This window comes from Convolutriloba macropyga, chromosome 4 (assembly GCF_964194025.1).
Source record: "Convolutriloba macropyga chromosome 4, txConMacr16.3, whole genome shotgun sequence".
In the NCBI taxonomy this organism is placed as follows: Eukaryota; Metazoa; Xenacoelomorpha; order Acoela; family Convolutidae; genus Convolutriloba; species Convolutriloba macropyga.
The window spans coordinates 60,436,669-60,458,173 of NC_134471.1; the positions used below are offsets into that span (position 1 = coordinate 60,436,669).

The following is a 21,505-nucleotide window of genomic DNA, read 5'->3' on the forward strand; positions in this document are numbered from 1 at the left end:
CATCACTTCTGTGTGCTCTACAGGCTTGCAAACCAACAACAACCGTAAAGAAAATCCGCTCTAGGGAACAATTAATTCGATGACACTTTTAAATGTTGGTTCAAGAAGATACTATTGGAGCAATTCTAAGAAAATATCTTAGAGCTTAGAAACTTAACTTATGTTAAAAACTCATAAAGAAAACAAACATAGCAAATTTATAACGACAACTGCAGCTAAAAATTTAGAAAATGACTGTGAATCAGTTCTGAACTGTATGTTTGTCAAATATTGATATTTATCTCCTAATTTTAAATGGTAAATGCAGCTTCGTGAACGATCTCAAGTGCACGTAATTTTTGCATGCAATCATGAAATGACACCCACTCACACGCCTCAAAATCGCTTGATTTATGATTCACTAAACTTCTAACAAATGTAAACTGTAAAAAGCATATAGTTATATTTGAAACTATATACACGACTGATTATTGTTAAAATCTTTTCTCTTCTCTTTTGAACCTCCTAAAATTTAAGTATCTCAATCTTTAACATTATTTGAGCTTAAACAGCTTCAATCTCAAACTTTCCAACAGTCGTGCCAGCCAGTTTATGGGCCAGCCATCAGACTGTTGATACGCCAACAGTGTTTTTGGTTGAGATTTCGGGGTCAGTGTTGACAGTTTTTGCTCTTCTAGATTGGCCAGAGTTTTGAGATATAAAATTTGAGATTTCCCTGGTAGTTTAAATTTATATCAGAATTTGAGATAGAAAAGTTGGTTATAGTTTGAAGTGGATGACATTCAGTGGCTTAGCGGAAGACTACATAACATAGAGCACTCGTTCCGCTGCCTTTGCACAAACCAAGGTCCTCCTCGGAACGCTCAGAGACACCGTTGGCTTACCTGGCGGGCCAGCCCGCTGAGGGAAGATGCCAATGATGTGCAAACCCAGGAATACGAGGAACAGACTCAAGCTAGAGCAACAGTTTTGCCGCAAAAACCAGGTTTGGTGTTACCTGACACCGACACTAGAAACCAGCAACCTCATGCTCCTTCGGCATGGCTGTGTGAACAGCAAGTGTCTCGGAGATGATCAAAAAGCTTGGCAACTTCAGTTTAGAAGCAACGAGACAACAACAGTCAAAAGTCTGACGAGGCATTTGGCCAGACTACAAGTTATAGAGGAAAAAGCCATCCACCAGTACTTGATCAGAGTGGAAGAATTGGTCTGAGAGGCTGTGAACGGCCTTCAACATCATTACCAGTATTTTGGGATGCAGGAGAGATTCAACCCGGCAGAGAATTTTATGGAACTAAGGAAGCGTCCCAATAACTTCGATTAGAACCGCAGACATAAAGAAGATGTGGAAGAGAATCAGCTTTTTGCCATGTCAGCAAAAAAAGGTCCTCATGAGGTTGGTATACACTCATCATTCAAATCACATCCTAGGAAGTCTTTTTCTAAGCCTGGTGGTTCCCAAAAACTTAGATTGCGTTTTGCATGTAACAACCCGGAACATTTAGCAGCTATTTATTCCAAACATATAAAGCTGTATGTAGTATATGCAAGGCTAAAGACCATCCAACAAGTGCATGTAAACGTGAACAAAAAAGTCCTCGTAAAGGCTTAGCAAAATTTTTCAAAGGTTTAAGCGCTGAAAACTCACTTGAAGTTTCAAAAATTGGTTTAGTAGAAGACTCAACCAGCACTGATTATATGATGGTAGATAAACCTGGTTTAAAAATTATCAAAAACTATAAACCACACTTAGCAATCCAGATAGAAGGAAAAACAAAAGTTGAAGGAATAAGAGATGTAGATGAGAAAGCATGTAGATGAGACACTAATTGTGTAATACATAAATTCACTTTTGAAAAAGTTCCCCATGTACCATAGTACAAAACAAACCTAATTTCAGTTTCAAGTCTAGTTCAAAACCAACGGAAGATATTTCGCTCAAAAACTAAGTCAGTGCTAATACTCAGAAAAAAGAAACCTTCAGACTGATATCAAGAGGCAGATTGTTCTTTTTGCCATACAGAAAAGAAAACAAGCACCATTTTTAAGTTTTAAGTGGGCACATGTCAAGTAAAACTTTGGCACAAGAAACGTGGTCATTTGAACTTTAGAGATGCAATAAACACAACAAATGATGCTTCCCACGCTTCCGATTTTTGTGAAAACTGTGTTCTAGGAAAAAATTCGAATAAGCCTGTTCAAAAAGAGAGCGATAACAAAGCAACTCAAAAATTAGAAAAAGTTTTCTCTTACGTTATCGGAAGAGTGAGTCATTACGTATAGGTGGCAACAGATATGCAATTAGTTTCATTGAAGAATTAAGTGGCTACGCAGTAGTAAAACTAAAGTACTTATGAAATACTAAACGCGATAGCAAGCTTTGATCCAAAGTTTGATCCAAAAGCAACAAATTGACTCTTTCATTGTTTACCCTGATAAAACTACAGCTATTTGTTGCAAAACAAAAAAACCAGGCAAATTTTTGCTTTTAGAAAAACGTTTGGTTCAGTGAAAACAATCTACCAAGTTTTTATAATGGAATCAAAGATATAGAATAGAGCTTTTTAAAATTAGACTTAGAAGAAAGATTTAAATTTAGACGTAGACGACTTAGATAGGAACTTCAAGATACAAGCAACTCAAGTGAGTTAAATTCAAAGGTTGTAACGACTGAAACAGAGAGTGTTCAGGATAGTGAAAACAATACAGAAACTGAGTTGACCACAAAATTAAAGAAGAAAGACCTAGTCCAATCGTCTAACCAAAATCTAAAATTAACCAACCGTTTAATCCAAAAAACGCAGTGAAAAAAAAAGAACAAACGCCTTGAAAAATTCAAGTACCTGTCAAAAACTCACAACAGAAAAGGGTAAAAACACCCTCAAGACTGCAAATGATAAGTAAACTAGGTCAAATTGCAATTCCCTCAGGAGACCAAAATACCATACATAGTAGTTCTGAGTACTTTTAATTGAAAAGATTGAGAAAAGAAGCAGCACAAGATAGAGAAGTTAAACGAAGTGACAGGTCTGAAGCACCTCCGGAACTCTTTGGTAAAAGCTCCTCTCATGCTAATCAAAGCACAATAAAAAATTTCATCGAGCCTGAATTTGAAAGCGCTATTAATTCGGAACAAAAAGACAAATGGCTTGAAGCAATGAAGGCAGAGATAAAAGGCTTATATGAAACAAACCTTGGGACTTAGTTCCAAAATATAAAGTACAAAATATTTTTCCTGCCCGATGGGTGTAAAAAACTGAACCTGATTCAATTGGAAAGATTGATACGTTTAAAGCTCGTTGTGTAGCTAAAGTTTTTAAATCAATTGAGGGAATTGAAAATTCGTTTACCTTTGCTCCCACTAACAAAACTGAAACCTTTCAAATTTGTGTAGCTTTATTTGCTGGCAAAAATTTCTTTTTAAAACAAATGGATGTAAAAACAGCTTTTTCTCATCCTAAAATAGACGAAGAATTTTATCTAGGGCAACTGAAAAGTTTCAAAAAGTTCGGCAGCAATGGGAACAAGTTTGATTGTAAGCTTTAAAAAATCAAAATATAGACTGAAGCAAGCAGTTTTAAATTGACATCAGGATTTTTCCACTTTTCTAATTGAGCATGGTTTTGAGAGAAGTGAACAAGATTACTCCTTTTTCTATAAAACAAAGCAGATGACAAATAGTTTTTTAGTGTGGGTTGATGACTTAGTTATAGCAGGAATTAGTCGAACAGCAATCATGAATTTGAAATTTTCAATAGAATCAAAATCTATAATGGACGACAGGGGAGAACTTGAATGTTTTCTTGGAATGATAATTCTGAGAACAGAACGAGGAATAATTTAAAAACAAAAAAAGTTTACTCAAAGCATTTTAGAACAGTTCAATATGCAAGACTGCAAACCGAGCAAAACTCCAGCAGAAAATAACCGAAAATTTAAAAGAGTTTATAAAATGCAGTAAGAGTAGATTCACATGATTTTAGAAGTCTAGCGGGTTCGTTGTTTTACCTAGCTAAGCAAACAAGACCAGATATCATGTGGATTAAAATGTTTTATCACGCTTCACGAATGACCCAGTGGTTTTCTTAAATAGTTGGGGTACGAAGAGTTTGAGCCCACAACCATGGAAAAGGACAATCAGATTTGCATAAAGCAGGCAAATAACCCGGTGCTTTACAAACGATTAAAACACATCGAAACGAAACATCAGTTCAGCCGAATGACAACTCAATCAAATTGATCTACACGCCAACAGATGAAATGGCAGCAGATCTTTGGTCGAAATCTTTGTCACAGCAGAAAGGAGAACAACATCGAGAACAACTATTGGGCAAGTCCAGATTCTTACTTAGCAGCAACAATCTGAGTGGGGATATCGATGCACAGCAAAGAACTTAGAAAATATTTGGAGCTGAGAAACTTATGTTAATAAACTCAGAAAAGAAACTTACTAGATTAATGACGACAACTTCAGCTAACAGTTTAGAAAAGGAATGTGAATCAGTTTTGAACTGTATGTTTGTCAAATATTGAAATTTATCTACTAATTATGAATGATAAATGCAATTTTTATGAACCATCTCAAGTGCACTAAATTTTTGCATGTAATTATGAAATGATACCCACTGACACGACTCTAAATTGCTGATTTTTGATTATTTAACACTTTTGCAAATGTAAACTGTAAATAATATATTTATTTTTCAAACTGTATATACGACTGATTTTTGTTAAACTCGTTGCTCTTCTCTTCTGTTTTGAATCTCCTAAAAATATTTTATCTTATTTTCTCTCACATATTGTGAGCTTAAACAGCTTCAATATCAAACTTGCCAAATTTTGTGCTGCCTCATCGGGGTTGTTGCGCTACCGTGTCCTTAATCCTGCTAACAGATACCTTAGAATATCTCCAACAAAAGATTCTTCAACAAAATAACCAGCATCCGCCTTACTATATCAACTTTCGTGAATACATAAAAAAACCAATCCCATCCCTTAAAAGAAATCGAGATAATTTTGGAAAGAAAGCAGTAACAATAACACAAAAAACTGAACAACGCCAAGGAAGATGAGCAGAACTTTCAATTGTGGAACACTGCAGTATTCATCTTAACCATGCCTAAGGTTTTGCTTAATTGTGCTCTTTACTGTTACCTCTTTAGGTTTTACAGAGAATTCAATTTCTCGAAATATGAAGTCAACTGCGTAAACTTTCATACGCCACCAAAATGTTTAAGGGGGCGTCTTTGCAAACATTTAAAGCTGGGATTGAATTATTCACAGAACAACAGAATCCTGTAATGTTAGAGGGTTTTGATCGTGGTGGAGATAGTTCAGTTTGCGACTAAAGAATTTCGCGGCAGATAACAACTATTTTCAGAATCTGATCGCTAACAACTTTCAGCATTTGCCTTCTGCGTGGTCGCTTACAACCTTTGGCAGCGTCATGCAGAAGTACAAAATTGGCTTACACGCTCAATGACGGCATCAAACTAGCAGAAATTATGAGCTGCTGAAACGATAGTGAAGTTGGAAATTTATTCAAAGCAGGTTTGTACTTTCTGGCGAATATGAGCCAGCAATGTTTATAGCAGCTATAGTTATCAAATTTGAAGTTGAATTAGTTATCAATTAGCTTGAAAAACTAACTATCATTAAATAATTCTCACTTCACGGCTGTTCTTATAATTGCGGTGGCAGAAAGTTTAAGACATGAGCAACTTTAAATGAACTATAAATAACTAAGCTGTTTTTATAATATATATTGATGAGAATAATTTTCATACAGCGCGTTCAACAAATCTTAAACTGAGCTGACCTGTTTTTCTTTAAATTAGCAAATCTAACTATTCTGTCACAATAAGTAACTTTACGAAAAGTCTAAAAAGCTAAGCTAATTGTTACCTGAAACAATGAATGCAAACACAGTATATTCAAAAACGATCTTCGATTTGCCAGATATTTGTATCATGAATATTTGCCAGCTGCTTATTACCTCATCTGAGGGTGGACTTCAAAATGTCATATCATTTCGTGCTACTAACCGTTACTTTTACGACACTATCAACAGACAAATTCTCAAGATACCTCTGGAAATTAGGCTTCATGAACGGTTATTAATCAAAACTTTTAAATTTATCTTTTAAGCCAGAAATGCCGAATTATGTAGTGTTAGCGATGTTTACGCAATAAATTCGATTACTCAATGTAACCCAGGTTGAGGCCCAGATCAAAAAGGCCTCTGATCAGACCTTCCCAGACAAAACTGGCCTCTGATCAGACCGACGCAGACTGAATTGTCCTGTGATTTGACTATCGCGCGCTCAAAGCTCCGTGTGCGCTTAAAGTGCTCTCGAAAACGTCTTTTGATCAGACTATTTTGCTCCCAAAATTCACACCCTGATCAGGCTGGTGCGTGCTCGACTTGGCATCTGATCAGACTAGTGTGCGCTCGAAACTGCCTCTGGTCAGACCGTATCAGACGGAAATGACCCATGATCAGACAAGTTCCAGACTATAGTCTAGACAAAAGTGCGCCCGAAGCTTTCTCCAGACCATGTAATTGGAGCGCACCGAGAACATGAGTGCGCTCGAAGATGGTCTGATCAGAGCTGATTTCAGTCTGGCCTCTTCGACCTGGGAAAGGTCATTGAATTACGTTTGATAAGTGAACATACGAGTCGTTGTCACACTTATTCAGGACCATCTTACAAGATAGGAAACATAAGCGTGCGTAGGAGTAGGCAATCTTAGTTCAAGTTTGCTTCAAAATTGGAAATATCTGCTGCAATTATTCACGATGCCTGTTTTTGATGAATCGTCCACAACAGTCACAAGATTTTTTCAATTGTGTCCACCACTCTTTTCCCACCTGTCCTCGCGGTCACTATTGTCCACAGTTACTAACCGCCATAGTTAACAGAATTTCAAATAGATAAAAATGAAAAAAAAACTAACATGTGATTAAAAACTGAAATCTCCTTTGCAAACGTTTTCGTTAATCAATTGATGTTTTGCTGACAAGCTTCGTAGATGTAGGCATTGGCTAGTAACCCAAGATGTTTCATGAAGTCATCGCTATAATTACACAAATTGTAGCCATTGCTAATTTTTTTGGAAAGACTTTGCCAAGCTCGCTGACTTATCAGTGTTTTTATAAAAACACCGAAGAAGGCTTTTGGTGGGTTCATTCTATTATGCTTCAAATTGAATATTATGCTTCATATTTCAGTAGTTTAATATTTTTTAGTGTTTAATATTCATAATGTTTAATATTTTTTAGTGAAGTTCTGCCTACTTTTCGTCGGTCTTGTCCTTCAGTTTTCCTTCAACTATTTGCTAACTTCATATTTTAGAGGTGAGAGTTTTCGCTCAGTAAAGTCTGGAATTCTCAAAACTTCCCAATGTGATTTAAAATTTGTTCCTTTTTGTTTTTGGTTTCGGTTTTTAGGCGCAGAACAACTACTCGGTTCAGTCTAAAACATAATAGCCGGAAAATTTGCGTGCTTTTATGAACTGCTGTAGTTCTATTTCTTTTGGATCTCTATGCAGCTTTAGACAATTACTGGTCTGCTCTGTCTTGGAACAGATTAAAATGAAGTTCGACCCAAGCACACGCTAAATAGAATTGTTTGCATGCCTAGTTAACTACCTGATTTCGAAATATTTCTTTTTTGGACAAAACTAACGTTCTAGAAAAAGGGTTGTGTCGATTATTCAACATAACAATAATTTAGTAAATTTGATCTTTGAAAATCTTAGGGAACCTTATATTCACTATTTTGCTCTAATATGCTTTAAAATGTTTCAAAAAAGGTGACATCAAAAGTTTCAATGCAAAAAACCTTCGCAAATACGCTATTCTGACACCATCCTGATATCGTTCATTTTGGTTTATAATTTCCATGCTAATTATTTCAATTCAACTTCTTCTACAGCTGAGTTGGTCCCAGGTTTTGTGAGGCGCTGGACCAAAACGGTTTGCATTGAAAATAAGTTGGATTCACGTAAGTTTTCACAAATGGCGGTTAGTCGGATATCAGTCTACTATGATTCTGTTTGCTGTTGCATTTCGTTGCTAATTGGTAGCTTCGGTTCAACTTTCATTGCTATTGAATTTGGTTTGTTGGAGTTTTTTTGAGCATCCTGGATGTAGCCAGGATAGCCCGATTTATACAAGTTTAATGTTAATTTTTTGCTGTAGACTGCTTTATTGCGGTAGACTGCTTTTTTTTGCGGTAAAGCACTGCTTTAGTTGTTTTGTTTAAACTGAAACAATAAGGTTGCTCACTTTACATCTTTTAAAAACTAAAATTGAAGGCCTATACTTAGAGATAAAGAAAGGCGCAGCCAGCGGGATCTGCTAACAGAAAAGATGAGCAACAAAACCAAATAGGTTTAACCCCTCGTTAACCCAGTAGTACAACGGATCCTTGAATCCCTTGAGAAACATGGGTAGAATGTTTCCATTTAGCAACGATTGCTAAACATGATGACATTACGGAAGACTTGATAAACGACACATAATTGAAAACCATTGCCGCCCTACCAGCGGACGTGGATGGATTAGGCCATATTGACCAAAAACTGAAAACAGTGTCCAATCTTACACTTGCGACAGAATGGCAAAAAACATTTAACGAAAGGAGACTACATTTAGTAGCAAGACAACAGCGGTAACCGGATGTCCTCCATTCACTTGAACAATTAACCGAAAGAGACAGTAATGTAACCTACAAAATATTCCAATTTCTGACAAAAACGCAGAAACAAGGCGAAACGACAGAGAAATTCTACGCAATCTTCTGTTGAATGTCACCGAAAAAGGAGTTTAGGGGAATTGAAGGTCTCTTTTGTTTAGGGGAATACTGTCTCTTTTGACAAGAGATGAGTTTATTGCAACCATGATAGAAGTCAGAACTCACAGAGAATAGTGGATAGAAACACTCACACCAGATGAAACCTTCAGGACGGCAACAACCCATGGAACAATATTGCAAGATCGTTTACACGCTAGGCGTAGCCACAAAATTGAGCCCATCAACTCTGAGGTGGCAGGGGAAAACAAGAAGAAGACGACAAGGCCGATACATGAGAGGGATGAAACCGAGAAGCAGTGTTACCCAGAACACGTGCACAATATGTATATGACTGAGCCGTGGTTCGGAATCATGGGGTGAAAAATTAGCCAGAAATTCAAATTGTAACAACTTTGGAAAAGGGCCATTCCGCTAGAAAACGTTTTGGCAGAACGACTCAAAGCAGAAAGAATCAACAAGTCCACGGAGGATCTTGGGACAACTCTGTGGACAAAAAGATAACCAAAAGTGAGCAAAAAATAACTGAGATAATTGTTGTTGATGTTGATGAAAAAACTCATAGCCTATGAAACTAAGTTCAAGGGCCTTGAAAGGAAGAAGACAGCTAGGAGAAAAACCAACACACGCATTTTCTAGATACCGGATCACCCATAACAATTTACGCATAGCACAAACTAAAACAAAAGATGGGTTCAATTGTAAAACTAAAGGAACCTGAAGAACAGGAACAAGAGTTCACAAAAAATTTCACTCGAAAAATATTTAAATTCTTGGTATCCACCGTACAGAAATGAAGTCCAATTGTTAGATAACACAGGCAAAACTTGAAGTGCTAGCAAATGAGGCGGTGGTGTTGCGACTTGACATACTGCCAAATTTTGGATCAAGCCCATCTAGAAGGAAGATCTGGATCTGCAACAAGAAGTGCAACAGGTAAGTGATGACAAACCGGAGCTAGAGTAATGGAATAAACACTTCAGTAGGTTACACCCAATTTTTTTGCTGCCTTGGCCGAATTGAAGAACTCAAGTGCGCAATTTTTAATATTCCTTTAAAACTGACGGAACAAAAAAAACAGGAAAACAAGTTCTCATAACCTTGCAAAAAATAAACAAGAAACAATTAGACCAACAAATTCAGGCAATTAAAAGAGCTTCGAAGCTGCGCAGACGATATATGCACGACCTATCTTAGCCTGTTGTCAATACAGTCAAACATAAAGGATCGGTAACAATTGCGCTCGACAAGATTATAACAAAAATGAGCTGAAAAGAATAAATACCAAATGCCTAACACTGATTAATTTATTGAGAAGTTTTTGAATTAGCAGGAAAGAACAAAACCGGGGAAACAATGTTTTTAAAAAAGATCATAAATGTTTTTGAGGTCAACTACCACTGGATCAAAAAATAAATCAACAGTGAAAGTTCTCTATTGCCTGCGGTAAAGCAACTGGAACATATCAATTCAAAGCAGGTTTCTAAGCATTTACTACAACGCCGCCAGATTTTCAAGGAGTTATAGATCTTTAATTTCAAAATGTTCCTGAAGCTTTTGCAGTTATTTACTACATATGAATTGTCACAAAACTTCTATATTAGACCAATTTGCGGTGTTTGACAACATAAAAAAGTCTTGAAATAGCACTCGCTGACAAGCAACTGAAACATATCAGTTCAAAACAGGTTTCTAAGCAAGTATTACAACGATTCCAGATTTTATAGGAGCTTTAAGTCTTTCATGTCAAAGTTTTCTTGATGTTTATGCTTTTTTTGACGACATACCAAATGTCACAAAAATTTCTATATTAGACTAAATTGCAGCGGCTGACATCACATATAAAACCTGAAGACCCACTCACTAATTTTAGAGAAATAGGAATTCGTGAAACTGAAAACGTGAATAAAATTTCTTCCAATGGGATACCCCCGAGGGTTTCAATGACGGAAGGTGTCCAAATGTTTCCATTAATTAAGACGAACAAACAGTTAAAATTATTCCTAGTTTTCGTAAACAATTTCATAAATTCATTCTGAAACGATTTGAATTAATGGCAGTGTTTTTGGGACATTTCAAACAAAAACAAATAAAAATGTGAATGGATGATTATAGACATATAGAATTTAAACACTCAATCTCAACGAATAAACTAGTTTACTATGCATTGGAGAGCACTAAGTATTGGAGGCAGTTTTAGAAACAAACAGAGTCCGGGAACAAATTTGCCCAATAGGTGAAAACCTGGCGCTTTCGCATGGAAACTTCCAAACGCAGCTGAAAGAAAGCAATCAACAAACGAGTTGGAATTATTTGCAGTGGTTGGGGCAACAGAGCACTTTAGAAACTAATATTCGAAAGGGAGCTTCCAATCGTAATTGACCACAAAGCATGATTATCCGCTTTAAAATCAAATAGGGCCAATAAAAGATACATTAGTCAACTAACTCTTTGCGTAAAGAGACTAAACCAACAAAATTTTACAAACATTTTCCAGAAGCAAAATTTAGGATTGCTGATTACTTGTCAGATCCAGCGGGAAAAACGCTTCCTACCTCGTTTCACAACAATACTTTCCCATTTCAAAAAACTAATCGAAATAAAGAATCATTAAGCTGGGTGAATAAAATCACTCAGCAGTATTGCCCAACACAATGGGCAAAGCGAAACAAGCTAAGCATTGATCAAACTAGTTTGAACAATCATAATCGAGGAAAGCCTAATACATTTATCTCGGCGAATAAACTCAGTGTGTAATACTGTTAGCGAAAATACAAGTTGGTCAAGGGATCTAATTTTTTTAGCGTCAAAAATTGGTGGTTTCAAAAACTATCATCCACAGCTCAGAGTTAACAAATGAAAGAATTAACAACTAAACACAGACAACCTGAACAATTTCTTAAGAACACAGAGACAAAAAGGGGATGATGAAGAAGGTCACCATACTCATGTGAGCCACTAAAATGGTCACTATCGGCAAAGCAAGAGCATTACCAAACTTCTCCGATGTCAAATTTATAGCGGCAATTCTTCAAAAGGACCAATTACTCTAGGGAGTTGCCATTCTCATAGAAAGCTTTCAGGAGGATATACTGGCTCGCATGAGCAGCGTCGAACAGTAAATGCAAAATACACATAAGATATCACATTTGTTTAAATTTGCTAGTGAATGGACGGAGGGCAAGTAACCCCACAAAAACTAAAAGCTTAAGTCATGAAAAGATTCCAAGAGCCGCACCATGAAACGTCAAATGTGATCAAAATGGCAAAGGACATGTAGACAATCTTCTTGATAGGAGACATCGAAGCGATTGCGAACTCCTGGCGAGTGTTAGTGTAGAGGTAAAAACTTAGATCTAATTATAGCCAAATTATACCTAGGAAAATTTAGAAAATGTGTCGAAGCTATTGAGGAGCTACAAATTGACTTTAGGACAGTACCTAAAGGAAAACTCCGTAGCCGGAAAACATTGCGTTAGCTGGAATTGATTCGTTATCAGGTTTGGATGCAGCAATATTCTGATCGGATACAAAATCCGAACAGAAAAATAAATTTTTGAATAAGAATACAGCTTTATATGGCACACCTAGAACAATGAAAGCAGATCACGGGACAGCATTGAATTCGTTCAAAATCACGTCACTCTGCCGTGAAAAAAATTCAATTTCAACATGCACAAGTGAGTTATCCCCGGGGAATCGAAAACGTATAACGCACTATACGATCCAAAAATGATGTAATATAAAAATTGAGTGACTCAAACATGCAATGAAAGAAGCATCCGTGTTCAAATTAAATTGGCAGCTATTGAAACAGAAAAATTTATATACTTTAGACTGAAGCGAAAAACCACAAGACCCACAAGAAGAAGAATAGGTGAATTGGCGACTGATACCAGTAGGAGAGATGGCCGGCGGCAGACACTCAAGTAAAAGGACTTGAGATTACAGGCATCTGGGAGGACGAGACTGCCAGTCGGAACATAGTGTCCACATCCACGCAAAATCATTTACTGGGACAGCTTCAGCTACATAGAAAGACAAACAATAAGAGTAGCAGCTAGAGGCTATTTAGTTAGCAGCTAAGGTAGTTAGGCACATACCGTAAACAGTAAAAACTAACACAGAAAAAATACAAGACGGCTCGTTAATGTGCGTTCGCACATGATGTTCCGACCCGAGCTCATCTACATTTTTGACTATTTGTCAACCAAATGAAGAGATAACAAAAATAGATGTTTGAATTTTAAAAAAATGCTACATTTTAAGTTAATTAAACACACTAAATTCTGCCTCGATGAAATAGCAATCATAGGTTTCATTCAAGTGACATCAATAACTCATCACAATATGTCGTATGGCAAAGAAAAATACATCAAAACCACGAAATTTTTGAGAAAACCCATAGTATCAAAGTCAAAAAATTCTACAGCTTTCAACGGAAGGCATTTAATACGCTAAATTATGCCTAGATGATGTGACGACTAGGATGTTTGTCGTTCAAAATTTATCAATAAGACATTACAACAAGTCATTGACTATGGAAACAACAACAAAAACAGGCAAAATCCAAAAGTTCGGTAGAAAATTCAGAGAAGAAAGTGTCGAAGCTATTTAAAACATAAGCTTTTTTCTCTGAAAACTTTTTCAACGATCCATTGAACGTCTTCATTAAGCCAATGGGAGCTATCAATATTAGGATAATGTAATACGATTTCAAAAGGAAACAAAATTACTAAAAAAAATCCGAAAATTATAAAATTTATGAAAACTCGTGCACCGAAGTCAAAAAAACCAATAGTTAGAAGACAAAACCGCTAACTAGAAAAACTGTTGCTGATGTAGAAAAAAGCGGTTCTGTCATTACCGAGGCTGACTTACAATCCACGAAAATAAGCTTAAGATTGATTTATGCTCAAAAAAAAATACAAAAATATTTTTAAAGTCTTAACAGCCATTAAACTCAAAATCTTTCATAGGAATCTAATGAATACGCTCAGCTATGCCACGATGTGAATACAAGGATGTTTATGATGCCTAGGTAATCAATAAGACGTCACAATATGTCTTATGACTATGAAAAAAAACAACGAAAACAGGCAAAAACCAAAATTTTTTTAGAAAAATGGGAGAAGAAAGTTTTGAAGCCATTTAAACCATATTTTTTTCTCAGAAAGTTTTATCTATGATCCTTTGGACGTCTTCACTAAAAGAAGATGTAGCCATCAATAATAGGATGACGTGATAAGATTTCAAAATGAACCAATAAAACGAAAGTTCCAAAAAATTTTTTAAAAAAATTTGAAATCTTGTGGCATTGAAGACGTATAACCAATAGTTATTTGATAGAGCCGCCAATGAGATTAACTTATGTTGCAGTGGTATGAAGGAGTTCAATCCTGTTTTTACTGAGACGAACCTAAAGTTCACAAAAATAAGTTTATGATTTACTAATTTTAAAAAACTTTCGAAAATTTATTTTCAAAGTCTTAACAGCCATTAGCTGTCCACTCACAGCACTAGATAGGTTCACTTAATGCTCATTAGCAAATCTATTGCACCTTTAGTCAACAAGCTTATGCCATAGGATTATAAAACTTTAGTAAAACCTCAAAAAATAGATCAAAATTTCATTTGAAATTACGAAATTTGAGATACGAGTCCAAAAAAAACATGAGCGATCCCTTCGAAACAAATTTTTTGTTCATTGGGCTTCATTTGATCGTAAAAGAGGTTTGTCATTAACGGAACTTCGATATTAAAAGTGTCTAGTAGTCTCTAGGTGACTTGAAAAAATAAAAAAAAATAAAAAAAAATTTCTAAAAAAAAAGAGCTCCCAAACCTATTTCGAATTTTTTTTATATATTAAACTTCCTTCTAAGACTAGAAATAGTCTTTATTATCTCCTTTCGTCTATTAAAAACCTAAAAATGATTTACTTTTGGCGTGAAATCTAGTTTTGAATTAAATTTTTCGTAGAAAAAAACGTTAATTCGAACGAAAATTACGGTAAAAGTGAACAAAAGTGAACCAAATATCCAGTGTTCACATGAAACTGTAAACCTCGATAACTCCTCGAAAACAACGAAATTCAAAAAAATCTTTTTAATTTCGAATTCTACGCTGGACGAGCTTTTTAATGATACCACGCACATTTCTCTACGATGAATATATCGGTCGGCCAAAATTCACGGAACAAAAAAAAACCCATTTGAGTATATAGTTCCTCCCCCCACAAGTGGGGTCGGAACAATTAGGAAGAGCGACAGTCGTAATGGCGAGAACATTAGTGGTACAAAAACCACAGGGAAAACAACATGGCGCGGAACCTTCAAAGAGGCCTGGAGGTCCGAGCACTGAAGGAACGTCACTGTCTAAGAAGAAGGCTGCGGCTGGAGGGATATGCATTGATTTGGGAGGCTTGTCAACTGCAAAGTTTGGTGAAATCAGCTAAAAAAGGATGTAGTGACCCCCATGCAACGCACCAAATAGTTTAACAGTATAAAACTAGCAAATTCTGAAGGAAAGCCACATAAAGGAAAACACAGAGTTAAGCCCCGCGAAAACGAATAATCCCCCGATGTAACGCCAGAGGTACAAGCAATCTCTAGCACAAGCAATTAAGGTACAAAGAAGTACCCAAGAACGCCAAAAAAGATCCGCCGAAAAAGCGCCGCGAGAAAAACTTAGGCAGCAAGACATTTCTAACGTTGAGAAAGTGCGCAAATCTAATCATGCGAGAAAAAAGTACTTCAACAAAAGGGCGGTGTGTGCTGAAAGTTGAAGACAAATCAGAGACCGAAACTCAATGGGCAATATGCCCAATGGAAACAGACGCAAGTAACCAAAACCTGAGCGCATGGAATCCAAACTCATTCAAAATTTTGGCCTGAAGGAAAAAAGAGCAAAGTATTAAAGAATTTAGGATAGTGGAACTTCAAAATTTTGTACAAAGGGAAATGATGTGTAGTTTTAATGCTGAGTTTGTATTGTGGTAGAGTTCATAGTCCGATGCAGTTTATTTGTGTTTGTCCTCATCATTTATTTTTTTTCCAGCCAAAGCCGAAGCTCCGCTTAGAATCCGCCCCTTCAGTTGTCCCATTTGACCATAAAAATAAAAATTGCTCATTTTACATCTTTTGATAAAGATAGTTCAAGACCTAATCATAGACATGCAATAAAGCAATTTTTTTCTAAATTTTTTTTGTTCCGACCCTCTTGAGGGGGGAGAAACTATATACTCAAATGGGTTTTTTTTGTTCCGTGAATTTTCGCCGATCGATATATTCATCGTAGAGAGTTGAGACTGGTATCATAAGAAAGCTCGTCCAGCGTACAATATGGAGTTAAAAAGATTTTTTTAAACTTCGTTTTCTAAAGGGAGTTATCGAGGTTTAAACTTCTGAGAAGAGTAGAGTGAATTCACGTTGTTTTTATTCACATTTTCCGGAATTTTTGCCTATATTTTCGTCAGTTTTGCTAAAATTTGCTATAATTTTTAAGAATAGTGTCGTTTATTTTATTTTTGAAGACGAACAAGCATTGTTGATTGTTTTAATTTATATTTTTTGGTCAAAAATCTGGATAAACATTTCAAAATTTAGCCTTTTTTATCAGAAACAGCACGAAATGTCTACTTCAGAGTCCGCTGAGAGTGCTCTGTAGTTAAAACTTTGCCTTTTTTGCTAACTTTACTCGTTGATTATCAAAAATGCAGAATTTAATTTGAGTTTTCTACTAACAAGTTATCTATATCTACAACATTCGAAAAATCAATTGTTCCTAACGGACAATAAGCATTAGCAGGGATAGTTTTGGGCCATTCTTGGACTGTTACAATCCAAAAAAAATCGGGTTGCAATCAGTCGGTCTTTTTTTTTTAAAAAAGACCTTTTTTTAATAATAAAGAACAGAACATATCAAATCAAAGCTCAGGAGTGATAGGTCCAACCAATTCGCTTACTAAGCAGCTCGAAGCTAATGCATTTAAATTTTTAATTGAAAGTTTATGGTCGTTTCTTTTTTAAAAAAAATAATTGACTTTTCAATAAATAATGGCTTAATTAACTTTTCCTCTATTTTTTTCTTAATGTGTTCAACTTCCAGCTTAGTTTCAGCAAAAAAAGAGTGTTTTTTCTTTCTACTGATTTAACATTTATTCTCGGTTGCAGTTTTAAGCCTGAAGTTATTGTTTTCTGGCTTTGATACTACAAGATTTCAGACTTTTGTTTGTTTTGATATTTGCCAGTTTTTCACGTTTTCTAATTTTGTCACATTATCACAGTTCTCATGTCATATTATTGGCGTTCAACATAAGGCACATATTAAAATTGTGAAAGATATACATCATCGTTTTAATGGCCTCGACGCCTCTTTCTTGAAGAAATCGATTGAATTTTTTAAATTTTGTCTAACTGTCATTTATACTTTGTCGCTTCGGTCGTATGAAGTTTCCTGCATAGTGATAGCTTTCACTGGCTTTTCATGGAAAAACAGAAGAACCGATATTCTGATATTAATAGATAGCTGATGGCTTTCATGACTTTGAAAACAATCGTTTTCCAAAATTAAAAAAAAAATTCAATTTCGCAATTTTGTTCTTTTTATGTTTCTTTTCATTACCTAATCTCGTTAGTTAATTACAGGTCAAGTATGACATTATGGGTGTCAAGGGAATAAAAGGGATTGGTGTCCCAAATTTTTTTTTTCAAGAAATAGTTATGACCTTACCGGCTTCGACACCGGTTTTTCACAAAAAAAAAGTAAATTAATTTGATTTTTGTCATATTTGACGTTCTTTTTGTAGATGCAAGAAATATTCTGGATAATTACAGGTCTCGAGGGCTTCTTTTTCATGAATAAACGAACCTATTTAAACAGTTTTTTTGTAATTAATGCCTTTCATGACATTGAATGTAATTTTAATTTGCAAAAAAAAATTAAAAGTATTATTTTAGCACTTCGGTTTTTTGTCTACTTGTTACTTAGTCTTACTAATGAATGGCCACGTAATACATTATAGCTGTTTGAGGAAAGCGCAATCGAATATATTTTAGGGCCAAAATATGGCTTGACGGTTTTGACAGCGTTTTCTGGCAAGTTTCAATTGAAATTTTGTTTGTTTTTTTTTTAATCTTTTTAGCCGCTTCAAAAAATGAATCAGGTCAGGTCCTACTGCCCTTCTACAGAAACAGTGGTTATCGTAAATTTGTGGTAATATTAATTGATTCATAATGGTATTTATTACTTTGTAGTTAACTGTTTCAAAAAAATAAGTTGATTTTTTTACTTTACTGTTTTTTTTCTTTTTTGTATAATTGTTACCAAACCTTTTTATGGACTGGTCGCATATGTTTTCTGGTGATTTATAAGTTATTTTTGTTTAGTTTTAGGTTTATCTGACGGTATGTTGACTATTTTATTAAATTTAGGTTTTAAGAGGGACATAAATTTTTTGATGTAATTAATGTTTGTTGTTGTTATTGTTTGATTTTGCTGTTCGTCTTGACTCGCTTTATTAATATTGACATATTACAGCAATCTAATGCATCAATTTTTACTCCACTGAGTTATTTGCTTTGGAGGCTATCTTATCGTTCATACAGAACTTTCTGAAAAAGACTTGGACTTTTTTGGGATTTGCAAAAAATATTTTTTGGATTTTTCTATCTGTTCCTCATTTGGTAGACAATTATGCCAAAATTGTGGATGGGCGGGGTCGGAACCTTATGTGCCATCGCACATTAGCGAGCCGCCTTGTTCTAATTTATGAGCAATCGGTAATGATTTGCATTTTGCAATTGTTAGATTCTATAGTAGGATACTTTTCAGAGAAAAAAATTCTGCAAAATAACCGTTGATTTTTGGTTGCAGTGAACCTGATTATGTTGATGTCAACAAAACTACAACCCATATGGGCAACTTCCTTGCATTTTTGCATTCTCAAACTTGTTGGCGTTTCAACAAAATTATAATATTGGGTGTAAATCATAACGATGGCGATTTGATCCCCTCACTCACTATTCGGAAACTAGTTCAGGACTATAATATGCTATTTTTGAAGCCATTAAAGGCGGTCAAAATTGAAGTCAGTCAAATCCCGGATGATCAACGTCAAGCACTGGATCTAGCTGAAGAATTATGTGCCACCATTTGCCCCAGTGCGACAATTGAATTAACAATTCATAACCGCCATGACGACTTTCCAGACCTGAATTTCTTTGACAGCATCAGATTCCTTAAAAAATTAGAAATAGTTAACCTTGATAATAGTTGGTCGTTAACTGCAGATATTGCAAATTTTATTGCTTTCGCTTCGCAAATTGAAGAATTGACTGTTGGTAAATTTGATTTAACGATGTCCTTATCTACAAATCCTGAACTGAACAGACTCAAAGTGGGCATATTAACACATGACAACAGAGAGTTGCCCAAAAACCAATTTGGAACCATTCGATATTTGGAAATCCGCACCAATTGTCAAGTATCCGGTCTGAAAGATAATTTTCCAAATGTTTCTTATCTGGGTTTTGAAGATCACGTCTGCGTAAGATCTTTCTTCTCTTTACCCCAAAATCTAATTTCACTCAAAATAGACTTTCGATCTCTCATGAATGTCGCGAGTGAAGCCTTTTTAAATCTGCAAGAATTGTGTCTTCATCTCCCCTATGGTTACAGTAAAAAACTAGTGGGAATGAAAGCCTTTTTCAAAACATCAGCAGATTCGATGCCAATTTTGAAAATTGTCAAAATTACACTTAATGAACCATATCTTAGAAAATCTTCATTTAAAAAACTTTGGAGTCTTACAAAATTCATTACAAATCATCCCTCAATTTTGGTATTGAGTATTCGAGTGTCTGCAATGTTCTTGTACAGGACAGCTTACAAATATATAAAAAGACGGAAGATTTTGCAAAATCTGATAGAAAGTTTCTCATCGTCTTCGCTTGTTTATTTGAACTTCTGTGATATTGTTTGCATAAGTGGTGACATGACTGCAGAGATTTCACGCCGAATAAATGTTTTGGACTCGACTTACCTCTGGGATATTGCAACTTCATTGAAATGTGTTTAAAACGCACCATTGTCAGCAATTCTCATTCCAGCAATTTACTTGGTTACAAAACTCAAGTCTATTGTTGTAACAAAATCGGATTATGGAATAGCTCAACAGAATAGTTCATTTCACTCGCGAAACGACTCTGCTAATTACGACGCCCACATAGCGGCACATGGACAATCGGGTCTTCAATTTTATCTAACCTTGAAATAGTGTGATATACATTTTGGATGGAGGATTCAAATTTTTTGTAAATATTTTGCGACGTGCTCTTGAGCACAAATAATATGCATTTATGGTTACATGACAATATACCTAATGCCAAAATACCAAATATATAATTCCCCTTCATCTTTTCGTTCAATAATTCGTTTACTAATTAGCACTCGGTTTTTCAAGCGTTTTCGTACGCTATACTTAAGCGGATAAATTAATCTCAAGTTCGGTTGTGATAAATTTATGTCATGTCCCGCGGGCCCCTGAGGCATGACCATGGCCCATGACGCATGGCCCAATGCACTAGCTAAATATTATGCTAAATAATCGTTCTGGTAATTTCAATTTAAAGATAAAATATTAGGTTTATTTTGGTTATTTAGTCACATTGGTTGGATTTTTTCAACAATCCCCCCCCCCTTTACAAAAGGGGCGGCTATTCTTGAATAGAATTCAAGCGAGCGATTTATTAACCAATCAGAGACGACTAATAACTTTCCGTGTATGCTCATAGTGTTAAACTGGATAGAATAAAATGCGCCATGCTAGGGCAATTGGCCGAATTGGAATACAAAGCGAAACGAATTTCCGACTGGGGTACGGTGGGCGCGCATCACGCGCGTCGCGGCTTTGCCGCGATAACCGACCCGCGATTTCAGGATTGCATCCCACAGCCTGAGAGGCATGGCCGTGAACAGCGTTCCGCAATTGCGACTATCTAAACTGTAGGCCAACTAATATTGCGGTAAAGTATAGCACAAAAGTGGTGGCGATTCTCTACTAGGTACCAGGGGGGGGGGGGCAATTGTTGAAAAGATCCCATTAGTTATATTTGCTTTGGGAATTTTGTCACTTTTATTTATTTGGTCAGATAATTGAATTCGAAATGGCTGACATAATCGAAGCTTTGCAAGAATATATAGCCATCATGAACGTTAAATGCTACAATTACGCCCAACGGTGACGTTCAACTATGCCGATTATAATAGTGCCGAAAATTTATTCAATTTATCTTGATAAATTTCTTAACCAATCAAGTCATTTTACGGAGATGGCCCGTGGGACTTGCTATGAATCTATCACAACCGAACATGTGATCAGCGTACCCTGAATGTTTTATAAATTTACTTTAGATGCTCTTGAATTCACGGAAAGACTCTTTTCATGTTTTCGGCACTCTTGAAATAAGTTTCAGTTTCGGCATTCTTAAACGTCGGCATAGTATTACGTCGGCATAGTTGTACGTAATCACGCCCAACAGTATTATTCCAAAAGGCAACCACAGAAAGTTCCAAAACATCTTATAAATGTCATTATAATTAAGAGCTGAATCATAAAAAGTACACTGTTGTTTGAACTTTAATTTTTTTCTACAGATTTTAATACTTATGAGTCATAAGACTTGTCTTTA

General features: G+C 35.7%; 1 protein-coding gene across 1 annotated transcript in view; it reads left to right on the forward strand.

The window, feature by feature from the left end:
• LOC142338120 (uncharacterized) overlaps window positions 1-20,141 on the forward strand; it is a 27,626-nt gene extending 7,485 nt beyond the window's left edge. The window contains exons 3-4 of the mRNA XM_075387754.1: window positions 9,628-9,752; window positions 18,690-20,141. Of these exons, the coding sequence (XP_075243869.1) occupies window positions 9,628-9,752; window positions 18,690-19,893 (1,329 nt within the window). The 3' untranslated portion in view covers window positions 19,894-20,141. The remainder of the gene's footprint in view (window positions 1-9,627; window positions 9,753-18,689) is intronic.
• The last annotated feature ends 1,364 nt before the right edge of the window (window positions 20,142-21,505 follow it).